Source organism: Marmota flaviventris, chromosome 14 (genome assembly GCF_047511675.1).
Source record: "Marmota flaviventris isolate mMarFla1 chromosome 14, mMarFla1.hap1, whole genome shotgun sequence".
Classification (NCBI taxonomy): Eukaryota; Metazoa; Chordata; class Mammalia; order Rodentia; family Sciuridae; genus Marmota; species Marmota flaviventris.
Genome location: NC_092511.1, coordinates 34,828,196 through 34,852,503, shown reverse-complemented (window position 1 = coordinate 34,852,503; position 24,308 = coordinate 34,828,196). Strand labels below are relative to the sequence as shown.

The window sequence follows — 24,308 nt, the reverse complement described above, 5'->3', positions numbered from 1 at the left end:
TCCTCTGGAAAACCCTCCCACAAACACGGTGTGTTCTGCCCACTGTCAAGATAAGAACGCTGTGGCTAAAGGTACATCAGATAATGGCATCCATAGCCAAGTTCCTGTCCTGCTGCTTCATGAGGGACTCTAGGACCGGGCAAAGAGCAGGCAGGGCACTCTGCCACTGGCTCCTCAGCTGAAGCCACTTCAGGAAGGGTCACGCCACCAGAAAACTCAACTGTTTTTGCTGCCAGTTGGCCATGAGTGAGTTCCCCTTTCTGACCCCAGAAGGGGACTCAGGACCCCAAGTAAACAGAGGTTCCCAGGGCTCCCTTGAGGAGGGTGCTGCTGCTGCCTCGGAGCCTCGGAACAGCCTGGGCGTCCTCCACGTCTCCTATAGCATCAGGTAAGGCGGCACCTGCAGGCAGGTGGCCTGGTCTTTCACCTGCTCTGTTGCCTGTCCTGACTAATAGGTTGGGGGTGTACCTGGGGGCTATGGGCTGCCTCTTCAGTAGATCGGGTTGGAAGAGAGCTGGTGGCAGTGCCACTGGAAGATGAGGAACAAAAGTGAATGGTCCCTTCTCCTGTCCAGGGCAAGGCCTGGACATAAAAAAAAAAGTGCTTTGTCTCTTGCCACTGCCCTTTACCCATTCCCATTGCCCACACCCCTTCCCCAGCCTGGCTACCGCCTGCCCTGTGTGGACAGAGAGGGTGTGAGGAGTCGGGGTGCCTGGAAGACCAGGCGGAATGAAGCCTGGAGAAGGAAGACTGGGTCAGCTTAAGGAATGAACACTGTCCTGTTCACCACCTCGCAAGCAGCCAGAGAGAACTGTCACTCAGAGCAGCTGCTGGGCGGGTGCTTTCCAGGGTGGTAGCCAGCTTGCAGTCACGATCCCGCCAGGGTTCGCAGAGGAGGACCCAGAGGATAAAACAGGAGCCTGCTCAGAGACAAGTGGGGTGGGGCAGAGCTGGGATCAGTGCCCGGGGATCTGGTCTGGCTCCTTCTAGGACCCATGCTGCCTTTGCCCCTGTGGGGTTTTCTTTAAAGCAATCGAGTGGGGCCCTGGTGGAACTTCACATCTGGCTGGCAGCGGTGGAACAGGCAGATCCTCAAAGATGTCTCCTTGTACATTGAGAGTGGGCAGATCATGTGCATCCTAGGGGCCTCAGGTAAGCATGGGAAAGAGTGTCCTGATTCTCAAGGGGGACTCTGCCAAGGCTTTGGTTTGATTTAAGTACCACACTGAAGAAATGAGTAAGTTACAGCAAAAAGGTCACAAGTTTGCTATCAGAATGAAATCTAATGACATGTCTCACTGTGAATGGAATGTACCAATGTCAAATTTTGAAAAAACTCTTGAAAGAGTTATAAAGTCCTGCCTAACATGTAAGTGAATCTGAATCCTGTTTTTTTCTTCCCTTTCATTTTTTTGGGGGGCCAGGGCAGGGCTAGGGAGCAAACCCAGGACCTCATGCCAGCCAGGCAAGTGCTCTACCACTGATTCACATCCCTAGCCCTTTAAGTGAATTCATATTTCCAAGTATACAAAGTCCCCATCACAGTAGCTGGTATATAGGGATGCTCAGCAAACACAATCTCCTCTTTCTAGATCCTGCCTGGAGATAGGAAAAGGAATTAAATAGGCACAAAAATGCCCATTTAACCTCCATCCTCGATCTCACAAGTCCTATTTCATTATGATGTACTTTAGACATGCAGTCAGGAATAAAGAAGAATAAAAATGTTCAGGAATTGAAACCAGGCATCATTAAATCGTACCATTATATATATATTTGCTTCTGATCTTTTTTAAGGAATTAAACATGACAGATTGCACTGAGGCGGTCTGTATGCCCATTCCCCATGGGGCAACTACACTGGAGCCTGAATTCTAGGTTTGCTTTTGAGTCCTGCAGTGACTGTCCTGGGAGGGTATAACCTTTGATAGGCAGCTCCTTGTGGCTTAGGCGATTCCCTATGAGGGTCACAGCTGTGAATCTTTAGGGTCATCTTCCCACAGCTGGGGGATGGAAGCATTGGTCCAATAGACAGCACAGTGTCCCCTGGGCTGGGCTGGGCTGTTACCTCTCTTTTTTTTTTTTTTTTTTTGGTGGGGGGTAATAGGGATTGAACTCAGGGGCACTCAACCACTAAGCCACATCCCCAGCCCTATTGTGTATTTTATTTAGAGATAGGGTCTCACTGGCTTTGAACTCCTGATCCTCCTGCCTCAGCCTCCAGAACAACTGGATTACAGGCATGTGCCACTGCACCCCGTGCTTGTCACATATCTTAAGGTTAAAGATCTGACAAATTGACTTCACAGAAGCAACTGCTTGCAAATCATTGCCATTTATTATACTTCTCCTTTTGTATCACACGCTATAATAGAGAGAGGAAATGTAAGTCTATGGTGAAAACCAGGCATAGTACTGTTGATTTTGGTTTGAGTGTGTCCTCCTGAAGGTTCATACGGCTGGGAGGTGCCGGAACCCCTAAGCAGGGGGGCCTAGTAGAAGATGGTTACCCACAGGAGGCATGGCCCTCAGAATCGAAGAATATAGTTCTTGTAAGACTTCGCCAGTTCCTGTCAGAACAAGTTGTTATAAAAAGAGCAAGCTTGGTCCCTGAATTCCTCTGGCTTCCTGTCTCACCATGCAATCTCTCCCTCTTATATGTTATCCTGCTATGATGCCATTTATCATGTTGTGATGTAGCCAGAAGTCTATCACCAGAGCCAAGCAGGGAGTCACCCAATTTTGAAGTTTAAGTCAACAAGACTATGTGCTAAATAAACTTCTTTTCTTTACCAACTATTCAGCCTTAGGCATTTTGCTATAGCAATAGAAAATGGACTTAGATAGCTTTACACCCAGGGAGTTAATCCATGACCATTCACGGCCACAGCAGGTGTTCAGCTGAATGGCAATAGTAGTAGTATGTTAAGACAAAATGAAAAAGAATTCACTGACTTAGTTCATTTGGGCTACTGTAACAAAATACCATATACTGGGTGGCTTATAAGCAACAGGATTTTATTTTTTCACAGTCCTAAATGCTGGCAAATCTAAGATCAAAGGGCTGACTGATGTGGTACCTAATGAGGGCTGAAACCAACCATCTTCTCATCCTAACCTCTCAAGGTAGAAGGAGGGAGGGTTCTGTCCTGAGCCTCTTTTTGTAAGGGCATGAATCCCAATCATTAGGACTTCTTCTCCCAACCTAATCTCTCAATACCACCTCCTAATACAACTCACTTCATAATACCATTACTTTGGGGGTAAAGACTTCAACACTTGAAACAATTAGACCATAGCCCTAACTAAAGCTATTATGTTTCTCTGAGATTTCCTATCAATTCTAATTTCCATTTCTTAAACCATTTCTAACTACGCACATGTACCGTAACACCCAAGCTCATTCTAAAATTCCTTTTGATAAATGTAATGTGCTCCTTTAAAAAGAAAAAAAATTGAGTTATCTTTATAATAATTTGTGACTTGTTGTATTCCTTGTGTGGAATTATGAAGAGCGGTACATAGTGCCCTTCTCAGAAGCATGTCCCACAGGCCAGTGTCAAGCTCTGGACACATCTCAGCAGGACAAGGGATGGGGCTCTTGATAGGTGATGTGAACTGATTTCTGATGTTGTATCTAATCACGGTTTTATGACTACCTATCCCTAATCGTGAACATGAATGCAAAGTAGAATGCAAATTCCACTAATGCAAGGACTTTTTGTCTTTTTCCTGCTGTGTCCTTAAGGCCTGGAACAGGGTCAGTCACATAATAGGGGCTTAATAAATATATAAATTAAGTCTATAAATTACTTATAGTGTTTAATAAAATGACATGATTTCATCGCTATCTTATCCTAAGCAATACTATCAAATCTTTGTTTATCTATTTATTCTATTTTAAAATTTTAAAATTTTATTCTAATTTGTTATATATGACAGCACAACGCATTTCAACTCATAATACTCTATATAGCACAATTTTTCATATCTCTGGTTGTATACAACATAGAGCCACACCATTCTTATCTTCATACATGTACTTAGAGTAATGATGTCCATCTCATTCCACTGCCTTTTCTACCCTCATTCCCCCTCCCTTGCTCTCCCCTCCCCTTTGCCCTATCTAGAGTTCATCTATTCCTCCCATGCTCCCCCAAATCCCCATTATGAGTCAGCCTCTTTATATCAGAGGAAACATTCAGCATTTGGTTTTGGGGGAATGTCTAACTTCACTGACCATGATATTCTCCAGCTCCATCCACAGACCTGCAAACACCATGATTTTATTCTCTTTTAATGCTGAGTAATATTCCATTGTGTATATATGCCACAGTTTCTTTATCCATTCATCTACTGAAGGGCATCTAGGTTGATTCCACAGTTCAGCTATTGTGAATTGTCTGCTATAAACATTGATGTGGCTGGTGGGATGGAAGAGGTTATGGGGCAGGTCATGAAAGGAAGGCAAGCAACAGTAGTAAATGCCAAATAACACACCGAGGGAAGTATCCATAGGATTCAGCAATAAGAAAGTAGCACTCCTGTCCTGGGGGAGGCCAGTCTTAATAGAGTGGTTCTGTGAGAGCTGAGATTAGGTCCTAGAAATGTAAGGCCATGGAGGTTTTGGTTAGAAGAGGTCAAGGATCAGGCCAGGCAATGCAGGGGCTCTACTCCTAAGCTGGGGCTGCAAATTTGCTTCTCAAACTTTTTTGGTCTGGAAAGGAAAATACAGGCAATGTTTGGCTCCTAGGACATCTGGATTTCTTTTTTGTGGTCCCCTGGGATCTTCTGGTTATACCTGAATGTAGGTGGCATTGCCTAGAGCCTTGCTGACAAGGTGTGGTCTGAGGACCAGCATCGTTCATGGGGCTGATTCTGAGCCTTGTCAGTCATGGGTTAGGAAAGAAGACGGCTCTGCAGGAGCTTGTTGAGCTTTGAACATCCTCAGGAGGATTCTCTTCTGTCTTCTCACAGTTCAGAACCTCCTGCCTATGTGCTCCATAATTAAATTTAACTTCTTTGCAGCCGTGGGTAGGCAAGGCCTGGTGAAACCTGTTCTGTCTCTAGGAACTCTGTGTGCGCAGGCTAAGCTAGTGTCTAGTATGACTGCGAGAGGCCAGCAGGTTTCTTATCCTAAGGTGTTCTCAAATCTGCAACCTAGAAAAAACCAACCAACCAACCAGGATAAACGTCCTCCTTCAGGTGCCTCTAACCCAGGCAGTTAGTTCCTAACAACTCTGCAAGAATGTTCTTACTGGCAACAGTTAGCTACACTCAAGGCTTTGGGTGCAGCCTGAGGTCAACTTGGTTTCACCAAAGCACTTGCTAACCTGGTGTTTCTCAAACTCTAATTCGCATGGGAATCATCCAGGGATCTTGTTACAAAGCAGAATTAAGTTCAGCAAGTCTAGGGTGGGGCCTGATATTCTGCCTTTCTATCAATCTCCCAGGGGATGTGCACGATGCTGGTCCTCAGACCACACTTTGTCAGCAAGGCTCTAGGCAATGCCATCTACACTCAGGTGTAACCAGAAGATCCCAGGGGACCACAAAAAGAAATCCAGATGTCCTAGGAGCCAAACATTTCCTGTGTTTTCCTTTTCAACCAAAACAGCTTGAAAAGCAAATTTGTAGACAAAGCCCCTCCAGATCTGAACAGGGTGAGAGTCCCCTGGGGGAAAACCCAGACTCATCTGGACGGTGAGAGTGTGACCCAGTGAGAGGCCACGCCTCCACTGGGGGGTCTCAGGAAGTTCCTCTCTTGCGGTTACCGTCACGGAGGGTCTTCTCTTGTCGCCTCCAGGCTCGGGGAAAACCACACTGCTGGATGCCATATCCGGGAGGCTGCGGCTCACGGGGACCCTCCTTGGGGACGTGTGTGTGAACGGCCGCTCGCTGCGTCAGGACCAGTTCCAGGACTGCTTCTCCTACGTGCAGCAGGTGGGCGCGCCCCAACCCCGCCGGGTGCCCCGGGCTCGGGCATCGCTGACGTCCCTCTCTCCTGCAGAGCGATACTTTTCTGAGCAGCCTCACTGTGCGAGAGACGCTGCACTACACGGCGATGCTGGCCCTCCGGAGCGGCTCAGGAGACTTCTTCCACAGGAAGGTGCGTGGAGCCTTGTGGCGCTGGCTACAGCTGCTCCCGGGGCCACACTCCCAAAAGACCATCAAGCCCCCGGGGCTGGGCAACCTTCTTCCCTCCGCCTCTTTGCTTGTCCCTTCCTTCCCTTTGCTTTCGCCCCTGAGTTCTGTGCCCCACCTGCGCCACCAAGGTGACAGGCACGTGTACCTTTTGAACACCTGAAATGTGATCAATCCAAACCTAGACCTGCTCTAAGTGTAAAATAAACCGCTGGATTTCAGACCCCCCGTCTGAAAAAACAGAATGTGAATGCTCTCATTCAGAATTTTAAGAAATAATTATGAGAGAGTGAATTACTGTTTTGGCTGTAAAGAATATTATTATTAAAATTAATTTCACCTGGTGATTTTTTTTTTTTAAATTTGGCTTTTAAAATATTCCCACTCTGTATGTGGTTTGCTTTAGCTTTTCTGTTGGACCATGCTGTTCTGCTAGGTCTGTGTTTGAATGGATGTGTTATTTCCCCACCAAGATTTTTCAACTTGCTTTTTAAGGGACCTTGCTTGAATGGGCTTCATCCAAACTGGATTAAGTTAATGAAGAATGAAACTATTGAATTGCTAACTCTTTTAGATTCCAATCTGGTTCTTAAAGGCACCCATTTTGGAAGTAGCTGCAGGTAAGTCCACCAGGACCTTACCTGGAAGCATTGTTGAGTTCTGTCTGGACTGTTAGGCCTGGGAGAATGCAGGGAACAATGACAGGTTGATGTGCCACCTTCAAAGAGGCACAGCTCCCTGGAAATGGACTTTTTGTTACCAGGCCTTTGGTGAGTAAACAGCATACTTCCATTTGAAACTCCAAGAGAACTCTGGGGCATAGCTTTCACTCTAGAGGTGCCTTAGAGAGGGGCTTTGCCTGCAAGAAGGACCTCACAGAGCAATGCCTGACCCTGTTTCTTGCCTGGACTTTAGGTTGCCTTTGCCTTAGTGTGCTCTGAAGCATTGCAAGGCTCTTGCTGTTTTACCAGATTATAATTGACTCTTGTTTCTGGCAGTCATTCAGCAGGGCTTGTATGTTCACATACAATATCTCTTTTCCTTCTGATATCAACCTCTGTGGGAGGCATTATCTCCCTCCTGCAGAACCACAAAGTGACACCAACAAGTTAAGATCAGACAACAGGGGATGGCAGATTTGGGACTGGAACCCAGGCCCTCTAGCTCCAGCATGTTCCCTGAGTCCCTTTGTGGTCTCAGAAGATGACACTAAATTTAGCCCATGTAGGTCTGGTGCAAATTCCTCTGGAATTTTATTCCATAAATCATCTTTTCACTCCAATCTAGTATATTTTGGTTGTTTTTCAACTCCATGTGTTTGTTTCTTTTTGCATCATATAAATGACACAATCGCATTAGGGACCAAAGACAACAAACTCATAAACATATACATATTCTCAGCCTCTTATATGGTTTCTCAGGGCCTCATGCAAAAGGGGGCAATCAGTAAAGGGAGGAATAGAAGTAGCAATTTTCCAACAGGTCTCTGGAACGGGATAAGCTGAGGAAAGACAGAGGGAGAGGAAGGGAAGAGGCCAGCCTTTTTGATTCCAAAGTCAGTAAGGAATTGGGTTTCATAGTTATTGTTGTGGGGGAGTTGAGAATGTGGAGAAAGGCGAGGGGGTTCAGGGAGCTGCTGAGTTTAAGTAGATTGAAGAGAGGGAGTTTTTAAGAAGTATGGCTGTAGATTATAAATTGGTTCCCCTTTAAAGTCCTTAAAGAGATTCAAGTAAAGATTGGAATTATTTTTAATTACTTTTGGTAGCTAGATTATATTCTTTTGATGCAAAATCACACTGAGATTGGACCACTCGAGACTCTAGGATTTATTTGGGTTACACAGGGGAAACTGGGTTCAGTTCAAATCAAATTGGATTGTTTAAAATATATAAAACATTTATTATGATAAAGTTTCAAAATTCAAACACAAAAACAAACTATATTTTAACTATACCGTGGAGAGATTTTTCTGAATGGGCTAAACTGACTGACATTTGAAGAGGAGTTTGGTGAAATATCTGTTGTTTTGTGGTGAATTTCCCTAAAGCAATATAAACATTTTTCATTGCTTTAGGGACTTTAAAAGTATATTCAGATTATTTATTTAAATCTGACACATGTATAATATTATGATTTAAGCCTAATTGGATTTTAATAGGTTTGATTTCCCCAGTGGTGAATTTGAAAGTAGCCCATGTAATCTAGAGGGGTGTTGCCTCTCTTGAGCCTTTTCTAGCCCACAAACTGAAGTCAAAGCCACAGTCAACAGCCAGTCAGTCACCCTGGGCTTTGTGTCTCCTACAGGTGGAGGCAGTCATGGCAGAGTTGAGCCTGAGTCATGTCGCAGACCGACTGATCGGCAACTATAATTTTGGGGGCATTTCCAGTGGCGAGCGGCGTCGGGTCTCCATCGCAGCCCAGCTTCTCCAGGACCCCAGTAAGTGCAGTGTGGACCAGCAGTGCCTGGGCCTCCCCATGTGTCTGCAGACACATGAGACCCTTTCTTCACATTCCTCATTTAGGGAGGGGTTTGTGTAGAACTGAAATCACTGACAGTTTCCAAACGTTTTTGGAAGTACTATATGTAGTTCATTTCCAGATGCTATTCCACCATCCAACTATAGACAGTTCCCAACTTATGAAGGTTTAATTTATGATTTTTCAACTTTAGGATGGTGTGGAAGCAATACACACTCAGTGGAAATCACACTTCAGTTTTTGAATCTTGATTTTTTCCTGGGCTTGTGATACATGGTACCATTTTCTCTCATGATGCTGGACTGAGGCAGTGAGCCATGACTCCCATTCAGCCACGCGGTCACAAGAAGAAATGACTGACACTCTACAGTGGCCCTAAGTGTGCTGTTTTGTTCTGTAGGTTAGGTGTATTCGATGCACTTTTGACTTATGATATTTTCACTTTACCAAGGGTTTTGGAATGTAACCCATCATAAATTGAGGAGCATCTGAACAAAACATCTCTTAGACTCAGAAGCATTGCATGTGCGTTTTAGTGTTCTGTTAGTTCCTTTCATGAGTAGGAGCCCTCCTGGTCCATCCTTATTTCTAACACAGTGTCTACTGGGGAAGGCCAGTGAGTTCTGGTATGAGAAGTGGTGTTTTTGAAATGTCAGGAACCAAAGTAGGAATTTAAGTGATGTGCTGAAAACTGTGCATGCCACAAGGAAGTGCCTCTACCTGTCTGGTTTGGTCACTTTCCCCACTTGGGCAAACCTTCCCACTCATGTGTACCTGCAAGTAGACATATGGCATCTAGGTACTTTATTTACACTGGGGTAGATCAAGTCTGCCTGTTCTTCTGGTGGTTTTTGGTCACTAGAAGGCAAAGAAGAGAGATGCTCTTAAGAGTCCTTGTCACTTTGGGGGCAGAAATAACCTATGGTTAAACTCTCTTCAGAAACCAAATATCTGGCCCACCTCAGACCTTGTTCCATAAGTCAGATTTCTTTGCTGTGCAAAGACCCTGTTAGTGCTGGAAGAAGCTTCAGACATGAAGTGGGATTGTGTCTTTTTGGCCAATCTCCTCTCAACTTTTTCAAAACATCTTGACACTTGCCTGCCAGCCTTGTTTCTTGTCAGAGTCCCCTGGATGGAGCCCAAAGAGAACATGGCACCAAGTAAGAGGACTGATGTGGTTCTCTTAACCCCAAATATGCTCCAGAGCTGGGAATTGGGCCCTCCTAGGTCAGGTCTTTTTCTTGGGCTTGGGCTGAAAGCCAGTTTGCATGCAGCCACTTCTCAGCGGGCACTGTTTAGATGGGGTACAACGTTTCAGTAAAGGACTGGTCCAAATTCTGAGTTTTAAGCCCAGAACCTGGCCTAGGCAGAGGCTCAGACGTCTGATCTTCTTTGCCGGCAGAGGTCATGATGTTTGATGAGCCAACCACAGGCCTGGACTGCCTGACTGCAAATCAGATTGTCATCCTCCTAGCAGAGCTGGCTCGCAGGGACCGCATCGTGATCGTCACCATCCACCAGCCCCGCTCTGAGCTCTTCCAGGTAAAGGGTCATGTCTCTTGTTCTCTCAACTCAAGGGTGGGTGCATGGTGTGTTGAGTTGGGAACGGAGGGGCAGGTATTGATGAGCAACTGGAGCCAAGTCCTGATTTGGGAAGAGCAACAGATGGGAACTTGCTTCTTTTGGCATCTGCCACATTCCAAATACTTTCTGCACACTAGCTTGTTTATTTAGTAAAAGAATCCTCTGAGGTCCGCATCAGGATATCCATCCACATACAGAAGAAAAGAACAAAACTTTGCAATGACTCAAAATTGAGCAGTATCACACTGTAAAATGCTGGGATTGGCGTTCATGGTTGAGACAGTTTCAAAGGCTGTGTTTTTCCATTGAATCACATAGATTTCCTTTAAAGAAAAGTCTCACTCGATCCTCCCAGTATCGATTTAGTTAGCTATTATTTGCTTTGTATAGATGAGGATCCGATATTTCAAACACAAACAACAAACAAATAAAACATCCCAGGTTGCCCAAGGTCACTCTCAGTGGCATGGCTGGAACTTAAACCCAGGCCTGGTAGCTCTTCTCTACCCCAGATGTGATGCTGGGGCTTAGGATGGGATACAGCATGATCCACAGAGGTAACCCAGCTGACAAGTTTAGGGATGCACTCCAAGTATCTCCAATGGACTCATTAAGGATACTGATTAAGGTAATCAAAGGACTCACTAACTGCTTGGAAATATATTTCCCATAAGGACACGGACCTGACCACACACTAACATCATCTGTTGTCTGATCAGCACTTCGACAAAATCGCCATCCTGACCTACGGAGAGTTGGTTTTCTGTGGTACACCGGCGGAAATGCTTGATTTCTTCAATGGCTGTGGTTACCCTTGTCCTGAACATTCTAACCCTTTTGACTTCTATAGTAAGTTTTTCTTTCACATTCCCCATAGTGAATTATTTTTTGGACTTTCTCATCTCAGATTTCTGCCAGGATGACACAAGCTCTAGAGGGGTTTGGTTTTGCTTTTTTGTTGGTGCTTTTTACTTTTCAAGGAATTAATTCAGAGGTCCATTAATCATCATTGACCTATCAGAATGAGATGGGGAAATCTTTCCCAAATAAGTTGCTATACTCCTACTTTGACAAGAGAAAAATGAATCTCTATTCTTCTGAATTCTCCTAGGAAGTCTCAGTGGGATTTTTATGAGCTTTAAAATATTCTGATTTTATAAGTGGTCATTAATGACAGGTTTGATTCTGATGGGATGAATAATATCCAAATCAATGAGGAGATATTATTAATATCCATTGTATATGCATTTAAAAAGACATGAGTTATATCTTTGGGGGAAAAATGTAGTGGACCTGACATCAGTGGATACCCAAAGCAAAGAACGGGAAATAGAAACCTACAAGAGAGTCCAGATGCTTGAATCTGCCTACAAAGAATCAGACATCTATCGCAAAACTTTGGACAATATTGAAAGAACAAAACACCTGAAAACTTTACCAATGATTCCTTTCAAAACCAAAGATCCTCCTGGAGCTCTCTCTAAACTGTGGGTTCTCTTGAGGTAAGGAATTTTGGGAATGTAAGCAAGACCCATTTTAGGTGTTTGAACATTCACCAATAATGAAAGAAAAGGTATTAAAATGGGGTTGTTTGGTTTTCAGGAGAGTGACGAGAAACTTACTGAGAAATAAGCAAGCCGTGATTATGCGTCTCGTTCAGAATCTGATCATGGGATTGTTCCTCATTTTCTTCCTTCTGCGGGTTCAGAATGAAGTGCTAAAAGGTGCTGTCCAGGACCGCGTGGGTCTCCTTTACCAGTTTCTGGGTGCCACCCCATACACGGGCATGCTCAATGCTGTGACTCTGTGTAAGTGCTAGTGACCAGGAGGTAAAGTCTAAATATCTAAATGTCTCCCTGCTCCATCAGTCACCTTGCCCAAGTTCACCATTATAAGGGGACTTCTTTGAGCTAAACCTGGCTCTTTCCAGGATTTCTCTCTGAGGAAAGATCACTATTGAGTTACTAACACCTCAGTGTGTATTAACTCACCAGGTTGATCTCTATGAGTTTCTAAGGATCCGGGGAAACATGAAGTTATGAGGTGTTGGTGGTGTAGAGTTTGGGATCATTCCTGGTATCTCATCTTGGCCTTTAGGATGCACAGCCCATTTTAGCTACCAGGCCAAAATTGGCCTGGTAGCTTTTGGGGTCCTAATTTGGAATAGCCTTCACCTAATTTTCAAGCTCAGTGGGAATCCAGAAGCAACTTCTAGCTGTCTGATGTTATAGTTTATGCAGGAAAATGGATGTTAGAGGGAGTTCCAGAATATAACTCTATGTTCAGAGAATAAGAGGGAAGGATATTGCTTTTGCAGAGTGGGTCCTAGAGATGGGCATGAGTGGCAATGAGAAGTTTCTGCATTTACCAGGGTTTTCTGGTCCTCTGAGAGTTAATGTAGGATGTAGGATGCTATGGGGACCAACATCCTACACAAGAAAAGGACAATGTGCCTCAAATCACTCATTCATGCCCCTTTTACATACGCTTTTCTGAATTGGTGACAACCCTCTGCTTTAAAGAAAAATAATTATGTTTTCTTGTGCAACCATATCGCAGTTTAGGTTGAGTGTGGACTTTTGGGGTGGGGAGTATTTATTGTTCTGTGGGTGGCAGGTCCCTTCCTTCCTTGACTGGGGAATGTGCCCAGCTGGTCCTCACCATCCAGCCTTGACAGATCTCAAGCTGGGCCTGGGCTAGCCCTCCCTCCCTCAGCTCTGTGTGACTGACTGTTCTGGACCCTGCCTTGCATGCCAGTTCCCGTGCTGCGAACCGTCAGTGACCAGGAGAGCCAAGACGGCCTATACCAGAAATGGCAGATGCTACTGGCCTATGTGCTGCATGTCCTTCCCTTCAGCATCATGGCCACCTTGCTGTTCTCCAGTGTGAGCTACTGGTAAGAAGGTTTTTTGGAGGCATTCAGTTCATCTGGGCCAGGCCTGCCAAGGAGTCACAGAGGGCCAGTGGGGCCTCTGGAGAGAGCTCTGGGGTGCCTGACTTCATGTTCTCAGCTGCGGAAGAGCGGCACTTTGCCCCTCAGTGCCTAGAGCAAGGCCCTGTCCTTCAGGATATTTATTTCATTGTAAATGAAATCACAGAGCCACAGGCTGCATGGGACCGGAAAGCAAATCACGAAGACCACATGTTCCAGAAGAGTATGCCCCATGTGCCCTATAGGACTTAAGCTACGAAGAGGGCTCTCAAGGAGGTGGGACCCAGATGAGGCTCAGGAATAGGCATGGTGAGCGACTGTTCACCAGCAACTAAGTCTGGGCAGCTCTGCCTGAGACTTCGCTCATGGCCCTGGTGTCACACTCTGGGTGGGCTGAGAGGGCTGGAGGAGTAAGAGTGACAGCATCGGAAACCATGAAGCATAGATGCTGTTGGATTTGGATGGATGGCTTCTTTTTATTTCTTAGAACTTCATAAAAATATAAATCTAACATGGGGAGATGTAGCCTCCCTAATCACTGCAGCTTTGCCTTAGAAAAACATGGAGGAAATGACCCGGTATTCTCTGACTTCATAGTGTAATGGTGCCCAGCTCATTGTCCCAAGAGAGAACTACAGGCAGTTCTTGAGATGTTATCTCTCCTCATTGCCTGGGTTCACAGGCAGACGCTTCTAACCACATCTTGGTAACCCTTGATACTAAGCGAGTATCAAGACCCTCGATGCACAATATGAATCACTGTGATAAACTGCATGACGTATGAGTTCAAGGCTTGGTTATGAGAGCTCCTGAAAGGAGTTTGAAGGTCTGGGTGATGGCTCTTAGAAGTTGGTTTTAGTCTGGAGAATGACAGAGGCAAGGCCACTTGTCCTCTGTCGAGATGAGAGTGGACAATCCACCCAGAGCAATGGCAGGAACCACGTGGCTTCCTTGCTGGCCCTGATGAAACCTCCACATTCCGACACACAGAACATGCTGAATCTCTGGCTTATGATGCAAACCACAGTCCCATCTGTTCAGGGTCCATGAATTCAGAGAAGTGCATGTTCCATGTTCTCTAAAGGCAAAGTTTCTATTTTATTTATTTATGGATTTATTTATATGTGGTGCTGAGAATTGAACCCAGAGCCTCACACATGCTAGGCAACTGTTCCACCAGTGAGCCACAACCCCAGCCCACGGCTAGGGTTTTGTTTTGTTTTATACCAGGGATTGAACTCAGGGGCACTAAACCACTGAGCCACCTCCCCAGCCCTATTTTGTATTTTATTTAGAGACAGCATCTCACTGAGTTGCTAAGAGCCTCACCATTGCTGAGGCTGGTTTTGACCTCGAGATCCTCCTACCTCAGCCTCCCAAGCCTCTGGGATTACAGGCACACACTACCACGCCCAGTTCTAAGGCAAAGTTTTGTTTTTTTTTTTTAATATATTTTTTTAGTTGTTGATGTACCTTTATTATATTCATTTATATGTGGTACTGAGAATCGAACCCAGTGCCTAACACATGTTTAGGCAAGCTCTCTACCACTGAGCTACAACCCCAGCCCCTCCAAGGCAAAGTATTTAAAGTTGACAATTTTTTAGTAAAACAAGGCCAAGTGAAAACTGAAGATTTGTTAATTTAGAATTTTATTACTCATAATGGCTCATGGACCAGTGTCACTATTATGTGATTGTTTCAAATGCTTAATCACAGGCCCAGAATTAATGAATTGGATTCTGTATTTATGAGAACTTCCAAGTAATTCATGTGAACTTTAAAATTTACAAAGCATTGATTTTGAAAACCGTACAGTATTTGTAATCCTGACCCTGAGAAATAATTTAAACTGTAGGACTTGAGAAAACAGGATAATTTTAAACCAGGTTCTGTGCAATCATCTAGTTCACGACTATTTTAGTCAGACATTAAAATGCAGAATCATTTCTAGTATAGGTAGCCATGTAGCAAATACGTCATTTAAATGAAAGGAATATTTATTGAATGCCTACCAATTGCAGGCACAGGGTTGGTGCTAGAGGAGATTCAAAGAGGAGTAAACATCAAGTTTGCAAAGATTCTATAATCAAAACATCTCTGAGAGCCAAGAGTGTTTTTGTAACTCTTTAGCAGCATGATCTGACCTGAACTCACTGAATAGAACCAGTAAGGGGCTCTTGAGACTGGTTCCAATTTCTGCTTAGCAGAAATATTCATGGGCTTTATTACAGATGTGTTTTCAGATTCTATTGCAGCAAGTATGGTCTACCTTTCTAGAATTGGTAAAGTTCCACATTCAAAAACACATCTGGTCATATGTAGTGGCACATAAGTGCATTCCCAGCCATTCAGGAGGCTGAGGCAGGAGGATTGAAAGTTTGAGGCCAGCCTCAGCAATTTAGCAAAACCCTGTCTCCAAAATAAATAATAAAAAGAAGTGGGATGTAACTCAGTGACAAAATGCCCCTAGGTTCAATTCTCAGTGCTGAACAAAAAAAAAAAAAAAAATCCCACAATCTGGCCTTAAAGCATTTCAGATAATGAACTGTGGACATGAACAAATCTCCAGATGACTTTGATTCAAGGAAATGTAAAATTAGTCTTATAAAGGACCACAAATGCTTCACTGAGATATACAATAATAACAGCAGCTAATACATATTGAGCACTTACTTTATGTCAGATGCTGTGAGCTTTAAATGCATTAATTCACGTAATCCTTGCAGCTGTCCTGTGAGGTGGTCCTGGACTTGTCCCTGTTTATAGATGGGAAATTGAGACACTGATGGGATGTCTTCCCCATCTCACATCCACAGTTAATATTAGAGGACAATAGGTGTTCATCTGCTGGGTGGGAAGAAGGGATCCAGGAAGAAGGGAGAGGAATTCTTGAAAGTTTTGGAGAAGAACTCAGAGGGTTTAGGGGAAGAACCTGAGAGGGAGCAAGGGCGTTCCAGGTGAAAAAAGCAAGGACACAGGTTCAGAAGCAACACAGATAAGATCTTTTCAGAGAAATGGTTCAAAGTGCAGTGGGAAATGAAGAATCAGAGGAGTAGAAGAAACAGACAAAACCTTGGTGGCTGCTAGGAGAGGCACTGACTGCGAGACTAAGGGCTGGCACACAGTTGATAATGGGACATGGGAGAGGATTTTGCATCAGGAAGTGTCCCCTCTGTGTTGGGTTCTGGACGGTGAGTCACTTTGACAGCAGACTGGAGTTAGGACAGAGTTGTTGGATGGCCCAGTGAGGAGCCTTTGCAAATGTCTATGGGAAAGACAGAAGCCCCCAAATGAAGAGTAACTGTGGCAAGAGAAAGGGAAAACCTTTTTTTGGGTGGGGATATTGGGGATTGAACCCAGGGGCACTTAACCACTGAGTAGTATCCCCAGCCCTTTTTTATTTTTTATTTAGAGATAGGGTCTCACTAAGTTGCTTAGGGCCTTGCTAAGTTGCTGAGGCTGGCTGGCTTTGAACTCCCGATCCTCCTGCCTCAGCCTCCTGAGCTGCTGGGAATCACAGGCGTGCATCACCAATCCCTGCAAGGGGTAATCACTTTGAGATTCTGGGAAAGTAGAATCAAATGGATTCAGATATGGAATGAATTTGTTGGAATAAAGAAAAATCATAGATGATGCTTGGGTCTTCAGCAGGAGAGGATGGGAGGATGAAGCATCCTTACCAAAGTTTCCTGGAGAGAGAATGGTTTTGGTTTTTTGAACACTTTGGTCTGGGTTAAGATGAAGTACTGAGAAAAAGTAGGAGAAACAAGAGTAAAGACCCGTGACAGTACAGAGAGAAGGGAGGAAGCAGTCTGAGTGTAAAACCTTAAAACAGGGACAGAGACTGGGAAGAGAAGAGCAAGCCGACGAAGGAGGCAAAGGAGTGGTCAGGGAGGCAGAGGGAGAAGCTGCACTGGGGAGCAGAGGGGGGAGAGGACTTCTAGGGGGTGTGGCCAACCCTTTTGGTGTGACAGAGGTTATGTGAGGTGAAGCATAAGAAGAGGAGTTCACTGCAATCTTCCAGAAGAGAGCTTCAGTAGACCAGCGGGGATGCAAGTCAGGTTTACAAGGGAAGAAGGGGCAAGACGGAGGAGGCAGATGTTGTCTCGGGGAGCTTGGTGAAGGGGAACAGGGGAGCTGCTTAAATGATTATCAGACTCAAAGAAGGGTTGCTTAGGATGTGGCAAATAGGATCATAGAAAACAAGGGGGCTGGAGGTGAAGTTCAGTGATAGAGCATTTCCCCGCATGCTCAAGGCCCTGAGCTCGGCCCCCAGCACTGCAAAACAAACAAACAACAACAAAAATCAGGTTGTAAGTGGATTTAAATACAGATAAAATTTGCTAAGCTATAGATCAAGTTTTCAGAGTAGACCAAGGTAGGGACAGGAGAACCAAATAACATGGAATCATGATACCAGGAGATAGGGCCACACTTGAAAGAGATGGGGATGGATAGAGGAGGAGGGGGGAAGAGAGAGAGAGAGAGAATAAGAAATTCATAAAATGGGAAGTGAGCACTGGAAAAGAAATAGGGGAGGGGGGTAAAGTAGGGGTTCATGTCAGCATGATGTGACATGCCATTGGAATCCAAGATGCTAGGAGGAACTTAAAGGGTTCAGAAGCCAGTTGAAGCAAAGGGGCAGAATGGCGTCAATTAGTACAGCAATATACTGTGTTCCACACACTTTAGTAGCTTAAGTGACAAGCAGTTCCCAGAGGTGAGGACTAATCCTGCAAAGGATGACAGAAGGCAGCAAGGCCCCGAGGGAGTGAGGGCTGGGGAAATGGGAGGCAGAGGCCATGATAAGAGAGGGTGTTTTGGAATCTGAAATCTTGGAAGTGAGACAGTTTTGAGTAATAGCTAAGTCTAAGACATGCCAAATGACCCAGTTCCATCTGAAAGGAGATCAGCTAATTAGGAGACAACCTGGTTATGCTGATGACTCATCCAGGAGATTAAAGACCTTGAGGAAAATTAAAGCAATAGGAAGGGAAAGAACGACCCTTGTCCAGATGCGACAAATCACCAAAGGTGAATGTTTTAAAAGTCACAAGACAAGCCAGGTGTAGTGGCACATGACCCTAATCTCAGCTACTCCGGAGGCTAAGGCAGGAGGATTCAAAGTTCAAGCCAGCCTGAGTGACCACTTAGTGAGACACTGTCGCAAAGTTAAAAAAGAAAAAAACAGATGCAAGAAAGACTACACTGGGGAAGGGAATGGATAGCGTAGACAATGATTTGTACAAGAGGCAGAGTGATGGTCTAGAGGGTGGGTGGGTATCAGAAATGCCAGTTTCTTTCTCCACTGTACAAATTCAATAAAGAGCAACTAAGTCTATGGTCATTAAAACATGCTGTCTCCCTGTAAGATATAATTTGGTAAAAGGAACATAAGAGAAAAGGGTATGGATATAGGGTCACTTGTAGTATAGGTAGTAACACGGTTATTTATGAAGAGACCTGGGAGTTCACCAGCCCTACTTATGACAGCTAACAGGTCTAAGTAGTTTAATATTTTCCCATGAGAGCTGAAGGAGCTGTCATGGCGACTGACTTTGAGTTGAACAGAACCCACTGTGGTAATAAACGATCTCAAATATTGGTTCTTCCCAAAGGCCTTAGAGAGGGGAGCTGGGCTTGCCCTGCTGACTCCTCCCACCCAGGATTATTCATAGAAGGCAAATATGGTATTTTTCTTAAACGAGAGTGCTTGGAGAGCAAACTAAAGAACTTGTGTTTTTCTAGGACTCTGGGCTTATACCCTGAGGTTGCCAGATTTGGATATTTCTCTGCTGCTCTCTTGGCTCCCCATTTAATTGGTGAATTTCTGACTCTGGTTGTACTTGGTATGATCCAAAACCCCAATATCGCCAACAGTGTAGTAGCTCTGCTCAGCATTGCTGGGGTGCTGGTTGGATCTGGATTCCTCAGGTAAGATATAATGATTCAAAGGACTTAGCTTGGTATGTTACTAATGAGCACTTGATAATGATTGTTGTGTAGGAACCCCAGAGAAGAGCTATGGATACTTGCTAAAGATATTACTTTATAGTGTGGTGTGTTATTTATATTGCTTGCTTATCATTATTGCCTTAGACCTTGAGCTTTTCACCAGGTGTTCAATGAAATGTCTTTTTATTGGGAATCAGGAAATGACAAGGTAAGTGTTCTATTGATGATTCACATATAATAAGCCATTAAAATGAGAGAATAAAACCCAACCTGAATGTTCCAGAAAAACTTACAGCCCATACAATAGGCTAAATGGTGTGTGTATTAGTTCACTTCTAACCTGGTACTGCTGGGTCTCTAGTCCAGTTTCCAAATCCCAGTTTTTTGGGGGAATTAAGAATAGTCAGATTAAGAAAAGAGCCTACAGGATGAAAGACAGCCCCCCAAAAGTATTAAGACTTAAAAGATGTACATCAAATGTTTATAGCAATTATGCCTGGGTGGTATTTAAATTCTTCTTCATATTTTCTATATTTTAAAAATATTCTATAATGGACAAGCATCATTTTATAACCAAGACTACACACACACACACACACACACACACACACACACAGAGAGAGAGAGAGAGAGAGAGAGAGAGAGAGAGAGAGAGAGAGGTTTTAAAAGTAGCAGAGGAAAGGTTAGAACATTTTAAAAGGGTAAAAATGATTCCAGGCAGGTGATGAGTAGGATCTAGGAAGTAAACTGTGGGCTCCAGGAAATGTAAACAGGGCTTTGTTTCTTTGGCTTAAAAATCAAATAACAAAAAAACCTACTAAGCATCTACTATACATAATTTCCTTTCTTTATGTAGTTGTTTAACTCTCAGAGAAATTTGGGTAAGGAAACTAAGGTCAAGCTTACTCAGCTCAAGTCCTGCCACCTTGAAGACACCCATGATGCCCGTGGACCCGGGAGAAAGTGCTGCCCTAGGACTCCGAAACTTCCTCTAATGCTTTAGCAGTCCCATGACTATGAACAAGTCACTTTCCTATCTAAATTAGTTTCCTCATTTATAAAATGGAGGTTCTTATCTGGGCCCTGCCCACCTTAAGAGATCACAAGGAGTAAATAAGTTTATCAACACGAGAACACATTGTGAGCTATACCGAGTTATAGAAAACGAGAGATACTATAAAGCAAAATGAGACTGGGCACAGTGATGCACACCTATAATCTCAGTGGTTTGGGAGGCTGAGGCAGGAGGATCATGAGTTCAAATCCAACCTCAGCAACAGCGAGGCACTAAGCAACTCAGTGAGACCCTGTCTCTAAATAAAATACAAAGTAGGGCTGGGGTTGTGACTTAGTTGTTGAGTGCCCCTGAATTCAATCCTCAGTACCAAAAAAAAAAAAAAGCAAAGTGAGCTAGCTAATCAATCAGGAAGGATTTTTAAAAATTTACAATTCATTGTATTTGTCTCAGTTGTTTAAATGAATTGTTAGCTTCTGTGAAAAATGCACAAATCAAATCACCACAAGGTTATAGAATCAAGCTGGCAAGGTGCAGACCCAAGCTCTTTTATATTATGTGGATCATTAGAGTGCCCATCTAGCAATGTTTCATTTCTGTGGTTTTAGGAAAAAGGGATTAATTGCTCCTGAGAGGAAGGCAGTGACCAACATTACTATATGCTTTGGGGTTCTTTCCAAAATCTTCACATCCCAAGGGTTCAAGCAGATTGTACTTCCATCATAGAATTAAAACTCCACTCCTAGAGGCCACTTTAAGCTCCAGTCACTACATTTCTGTCTGTCCCTCAGGTGTGCATCTTTCCTGACTAAACTGCCTGTAGCATTTGTCCTTCTGGCTCCCTCTTCCCTCAAACACGAATGGAAATAGCTTTGTTCTTCCTTCTACTTATATAATGCGAATTCTTTAGGGCAAAAAACACATACACTCTAGAACTGCATGAAGAAGAAATAAGAACCCCGAAGTACTACCACCGGAGTTCAATTTTGTTGCATATCTTGCTAGACTGTAATAACATCTTTTAATAAAAACGAGATCAGATTTTTTGTAACATGGGAAATATGCACACTTCCTTCCTATGAGCTACATATCGTGGATAGTCTCATGTCAATCAATTTGGACCTGTGCTTCCTCCCTCTTGAAAGCATAAGGGTTTCTGTAACGGCCTGCTTCTCCTCTGTGCCTCTCACCCGCCCATCTGTCTCCTCTGCCACATGCACAAAGCCAGTCCCACCTTCCCATGACTAGAGGAGCGCTCTGACAGCTCCTGAGTTTTCTCCCAGTGCCCCTTGCGTGCCACCTAGCGCCTCAGCCTTTCTTTTAATAGATTGTCAACCACTTAAGGGCAGCAGCTGTGTCTCATTCTTTCTCAGGTGCCAGCCTATGGCCTTGAACCAAAAATTACTTGTTGAACTGAAAGATTGCATGCATGACTCTCAAACTGTCCGCACACTGGATCAGTCACCAACTCACGTGGTTTTCTTTTCTGATGTCAAGTCACAGGCATGTGGAACATTCGTGTTTCATCCCACGTAGTACAGGAGGAGAAGGAGGCACACAGTTCTTACCTTGAACGGGCAGCCAGCCAGGCAGCTGACCTCTCGTGGCCATCATCCTATTCCGGATGTCTATCATCTGATACTTGAACTTCTGCTATAGCCTGTTCCCTTTCTTGCTGTCCTCAATCTGCTTTTTTCTGGTCCATCTTATTTGCTGGTGCCACATTAACTTTCCTTAAAATAATGATTTCAATATGACCTTTCTTAAGGTCATGCAATGTCAACTCGTTTCAGGTCTCCCACACTTGTTTCTAGCTGTCTTTCTAACTCACCTCTCACTACTCCCACTTCAAATCCTCTGTGTAGCCTTTCAGTTCCATTCGGTCCCAAATGCAACTTTGACAGGCCTGTGCCCAGGACATTTCTGTCTTCTGTGAATGTCCCTTTTCTTCCTCTAAGTCCTTCCCAAATTCCCACCTATCCTTTTCAATGAACAGCCTCTCAATGTGGTTCATTCATTTTGTGCTTAAGAAAACTGCCAATAACTCAAAAGTCATGGAGTTTGGGGGTCATGTGAGATTAGGTGAAACCATAAATACCCAATATAAGAATACTATGGACCCATAGTGCCAGGTTTTTAGACTTTCTTGACACAAGTTGCTCACTACTGAGCATTTTTTGTCTTAAGGATGCATAGTCTGTGTCTCTAACTACATTGTGAATTCTTTAAGATAGGACATTTTTTTTTCTTTTTTAATTCCTAAAGCACTTGGAACTAGTTCCTTATAAGAAACTATATAGTGGACCAAGAACACCAGTGTCAGCATGAAGTTCTTCCTGAAATAGACTGGAGAGGAGACAGAATTCCTTCTCACAATGAATGTCTGCTTGCTCTCTTCATCCTTTCTCCCTTGGGGTCTCGTTTTAGTGTGTGTTTCTATCAGTGCTGCTTACCCCAGAAATGAGACATTGATCCTAAGAGGAATACTGTACCACACAGCTTGATTGAAAATGACTAAGTGCTCCATTGACTGACTTGGAAGGATGTCTGAGACACATGTTTGGGAGGAAAAGTCAAAAAAGAGCATGAGGCATCTAATTCCATTTGTGTAAAATTTTATAAAATAGTGTAAAATTTTATATATACATAGATATGTATACATATGTAGGTATGTTTATATATGCGTATATATATATATAAAATATTTTTTCACCAAAATGTTAACAATGGTTATTTCTGGGTAATATTTCTTTATATTTTCAGCAGTATTTGAAGATTTTTGTAGTGAGCATAATTTTTATAATAGAGATGGAAAATTAAGAAAGCATAAAATAAGGATTGCCTTTCTTTTTGTTTAGTAAAACTATTTACCAGAGCCTACTGAATATGTCTCTTTTCCTTTTCTTAAGAAACACAGAAGAAATGCCTATTCCTTTTAAAATCTTCAGTTATTTTACATTTCAAAAATTTTGCTCTGAGATTCTTGTAGTAAATGAGTTCTATGGACTGAATTTCACTTGTGGTAAGTAATCTATTTTGGAATATTATTTTTACATATTACTCTGAGGAAGCAATTTCCTGAGGGAAACATTTTCTAATAAATGTTATATTTTATAGTAAATTGATTTAAAACCTTGTTTTGAAATAAAGTCCAAAATTTTCTTTAAAATTTAAAATAAAATAGGCCGCCCATGGTAGCTCATGCCTGTAATCTCAGTGACTTGGGAGGCTGAGGCAGGAGGAGCACAAGTTCAAGGCCAGCAACTTAGTGAGGCCCTGAGCAACTTAGCAAGACCCCACCCCAAAATAAAAAAAAAATAAAAAGAGTTGGGGATGTGGCTTAGTGGTTTAAGCACCCCTGGGTTCCATCTCCAGTAGCCCTCCCCGCACCAAAAAAAAAAAGGCAGTGGTCAAGTTAGTCTCCGGTCAATCACCTGATGCTTTTAGAAAGCAACAGATCTTACGTACATTGAAGTAAACACTTGTATATTTTAGATAGGCTCTGAAGTGGCTTTTTGTTCCCCAAAATGTACACAGTATATAACTGAGTAAAGCCATTTTTTATGGCAAAAGTTGATCCCCCAATCCCACAAGAGAGCAATGGGAACATAACAAGGTCCTCATGACCACTGGAAATCTGAGGGTCACTCTGAAGACAACTAAAGAGCATAGTAGAACTTAGTGGTTTGTTTCAAATTAGGTGACAAGATCAGTAACTTTAGGATATTTGGTGTAGGGTGATCATAGTTTTTATGTGGAATATGGTAATGAATCTGTACCCACAATGGAAACAAATCCATCTCCATCTTCAAATGAAGCCGAGGCCCAGAACTTTCACATTTGCTGTATCTAATTGTGCATTCCAGGCTCTCTTAAGATGAATCTTTTATGAAGAAGGGTACTCAGCAGAGTGCTAAGCTCTTTGTGAGTAGTAGGTAAACACTTGTTGATTAAATAGCCTAAAATATACCATATCTGACATTGTCAATCTTTTTCTTGGCAGGCAGATTAAATGATTCTATGATGTATCATCCACTATGTACCATCACTCAAGGAATTCAATTCATCGAGAGAACATGCCCAGGTGCAACAGCCCGATTCACAAAAAACTTTGTCATTTTATATTCATTTATCCCAGTTCTTGTCATCCTAGGAATAATTGTCTTTAAAATACGGGACTATTTCATTAGCAGATAG

The 24,308-nt window shown here is 43.4% G+C and overlaps 1 protein-coding gene across 1 annotated transcript; it reads left to right on the top strand.

Annotated features, from left to right (window-relative positions):
* The first annotated feature begins 242 nt into the window (after positions 1-242).
* Positions 243-24,308, top strand: Abcg5 (ATP binding cassette subfamily G member 5). Its single transcript, XM_027934265.2, has 13 exons — positions 243-388; positions 1,031-1,152; positions 5,807-5,943; positions 6,011-6,109; positions 8,449-8,581; positions 10,025-10,164; positions 10,926-11,055; positions 11,495-11,708; positions 11,809-12,014; positions 12,964-13,102; positions 18,890-19,075; positions 23,021-23,137; positions 24,119-24,308. Exons 1-13 carry the CDS (start codon positions 243-245, stop codon positions 24,306-24,308), a joined length of 1,959 nt encoding a protein of 652 aa, XP_027790066.2.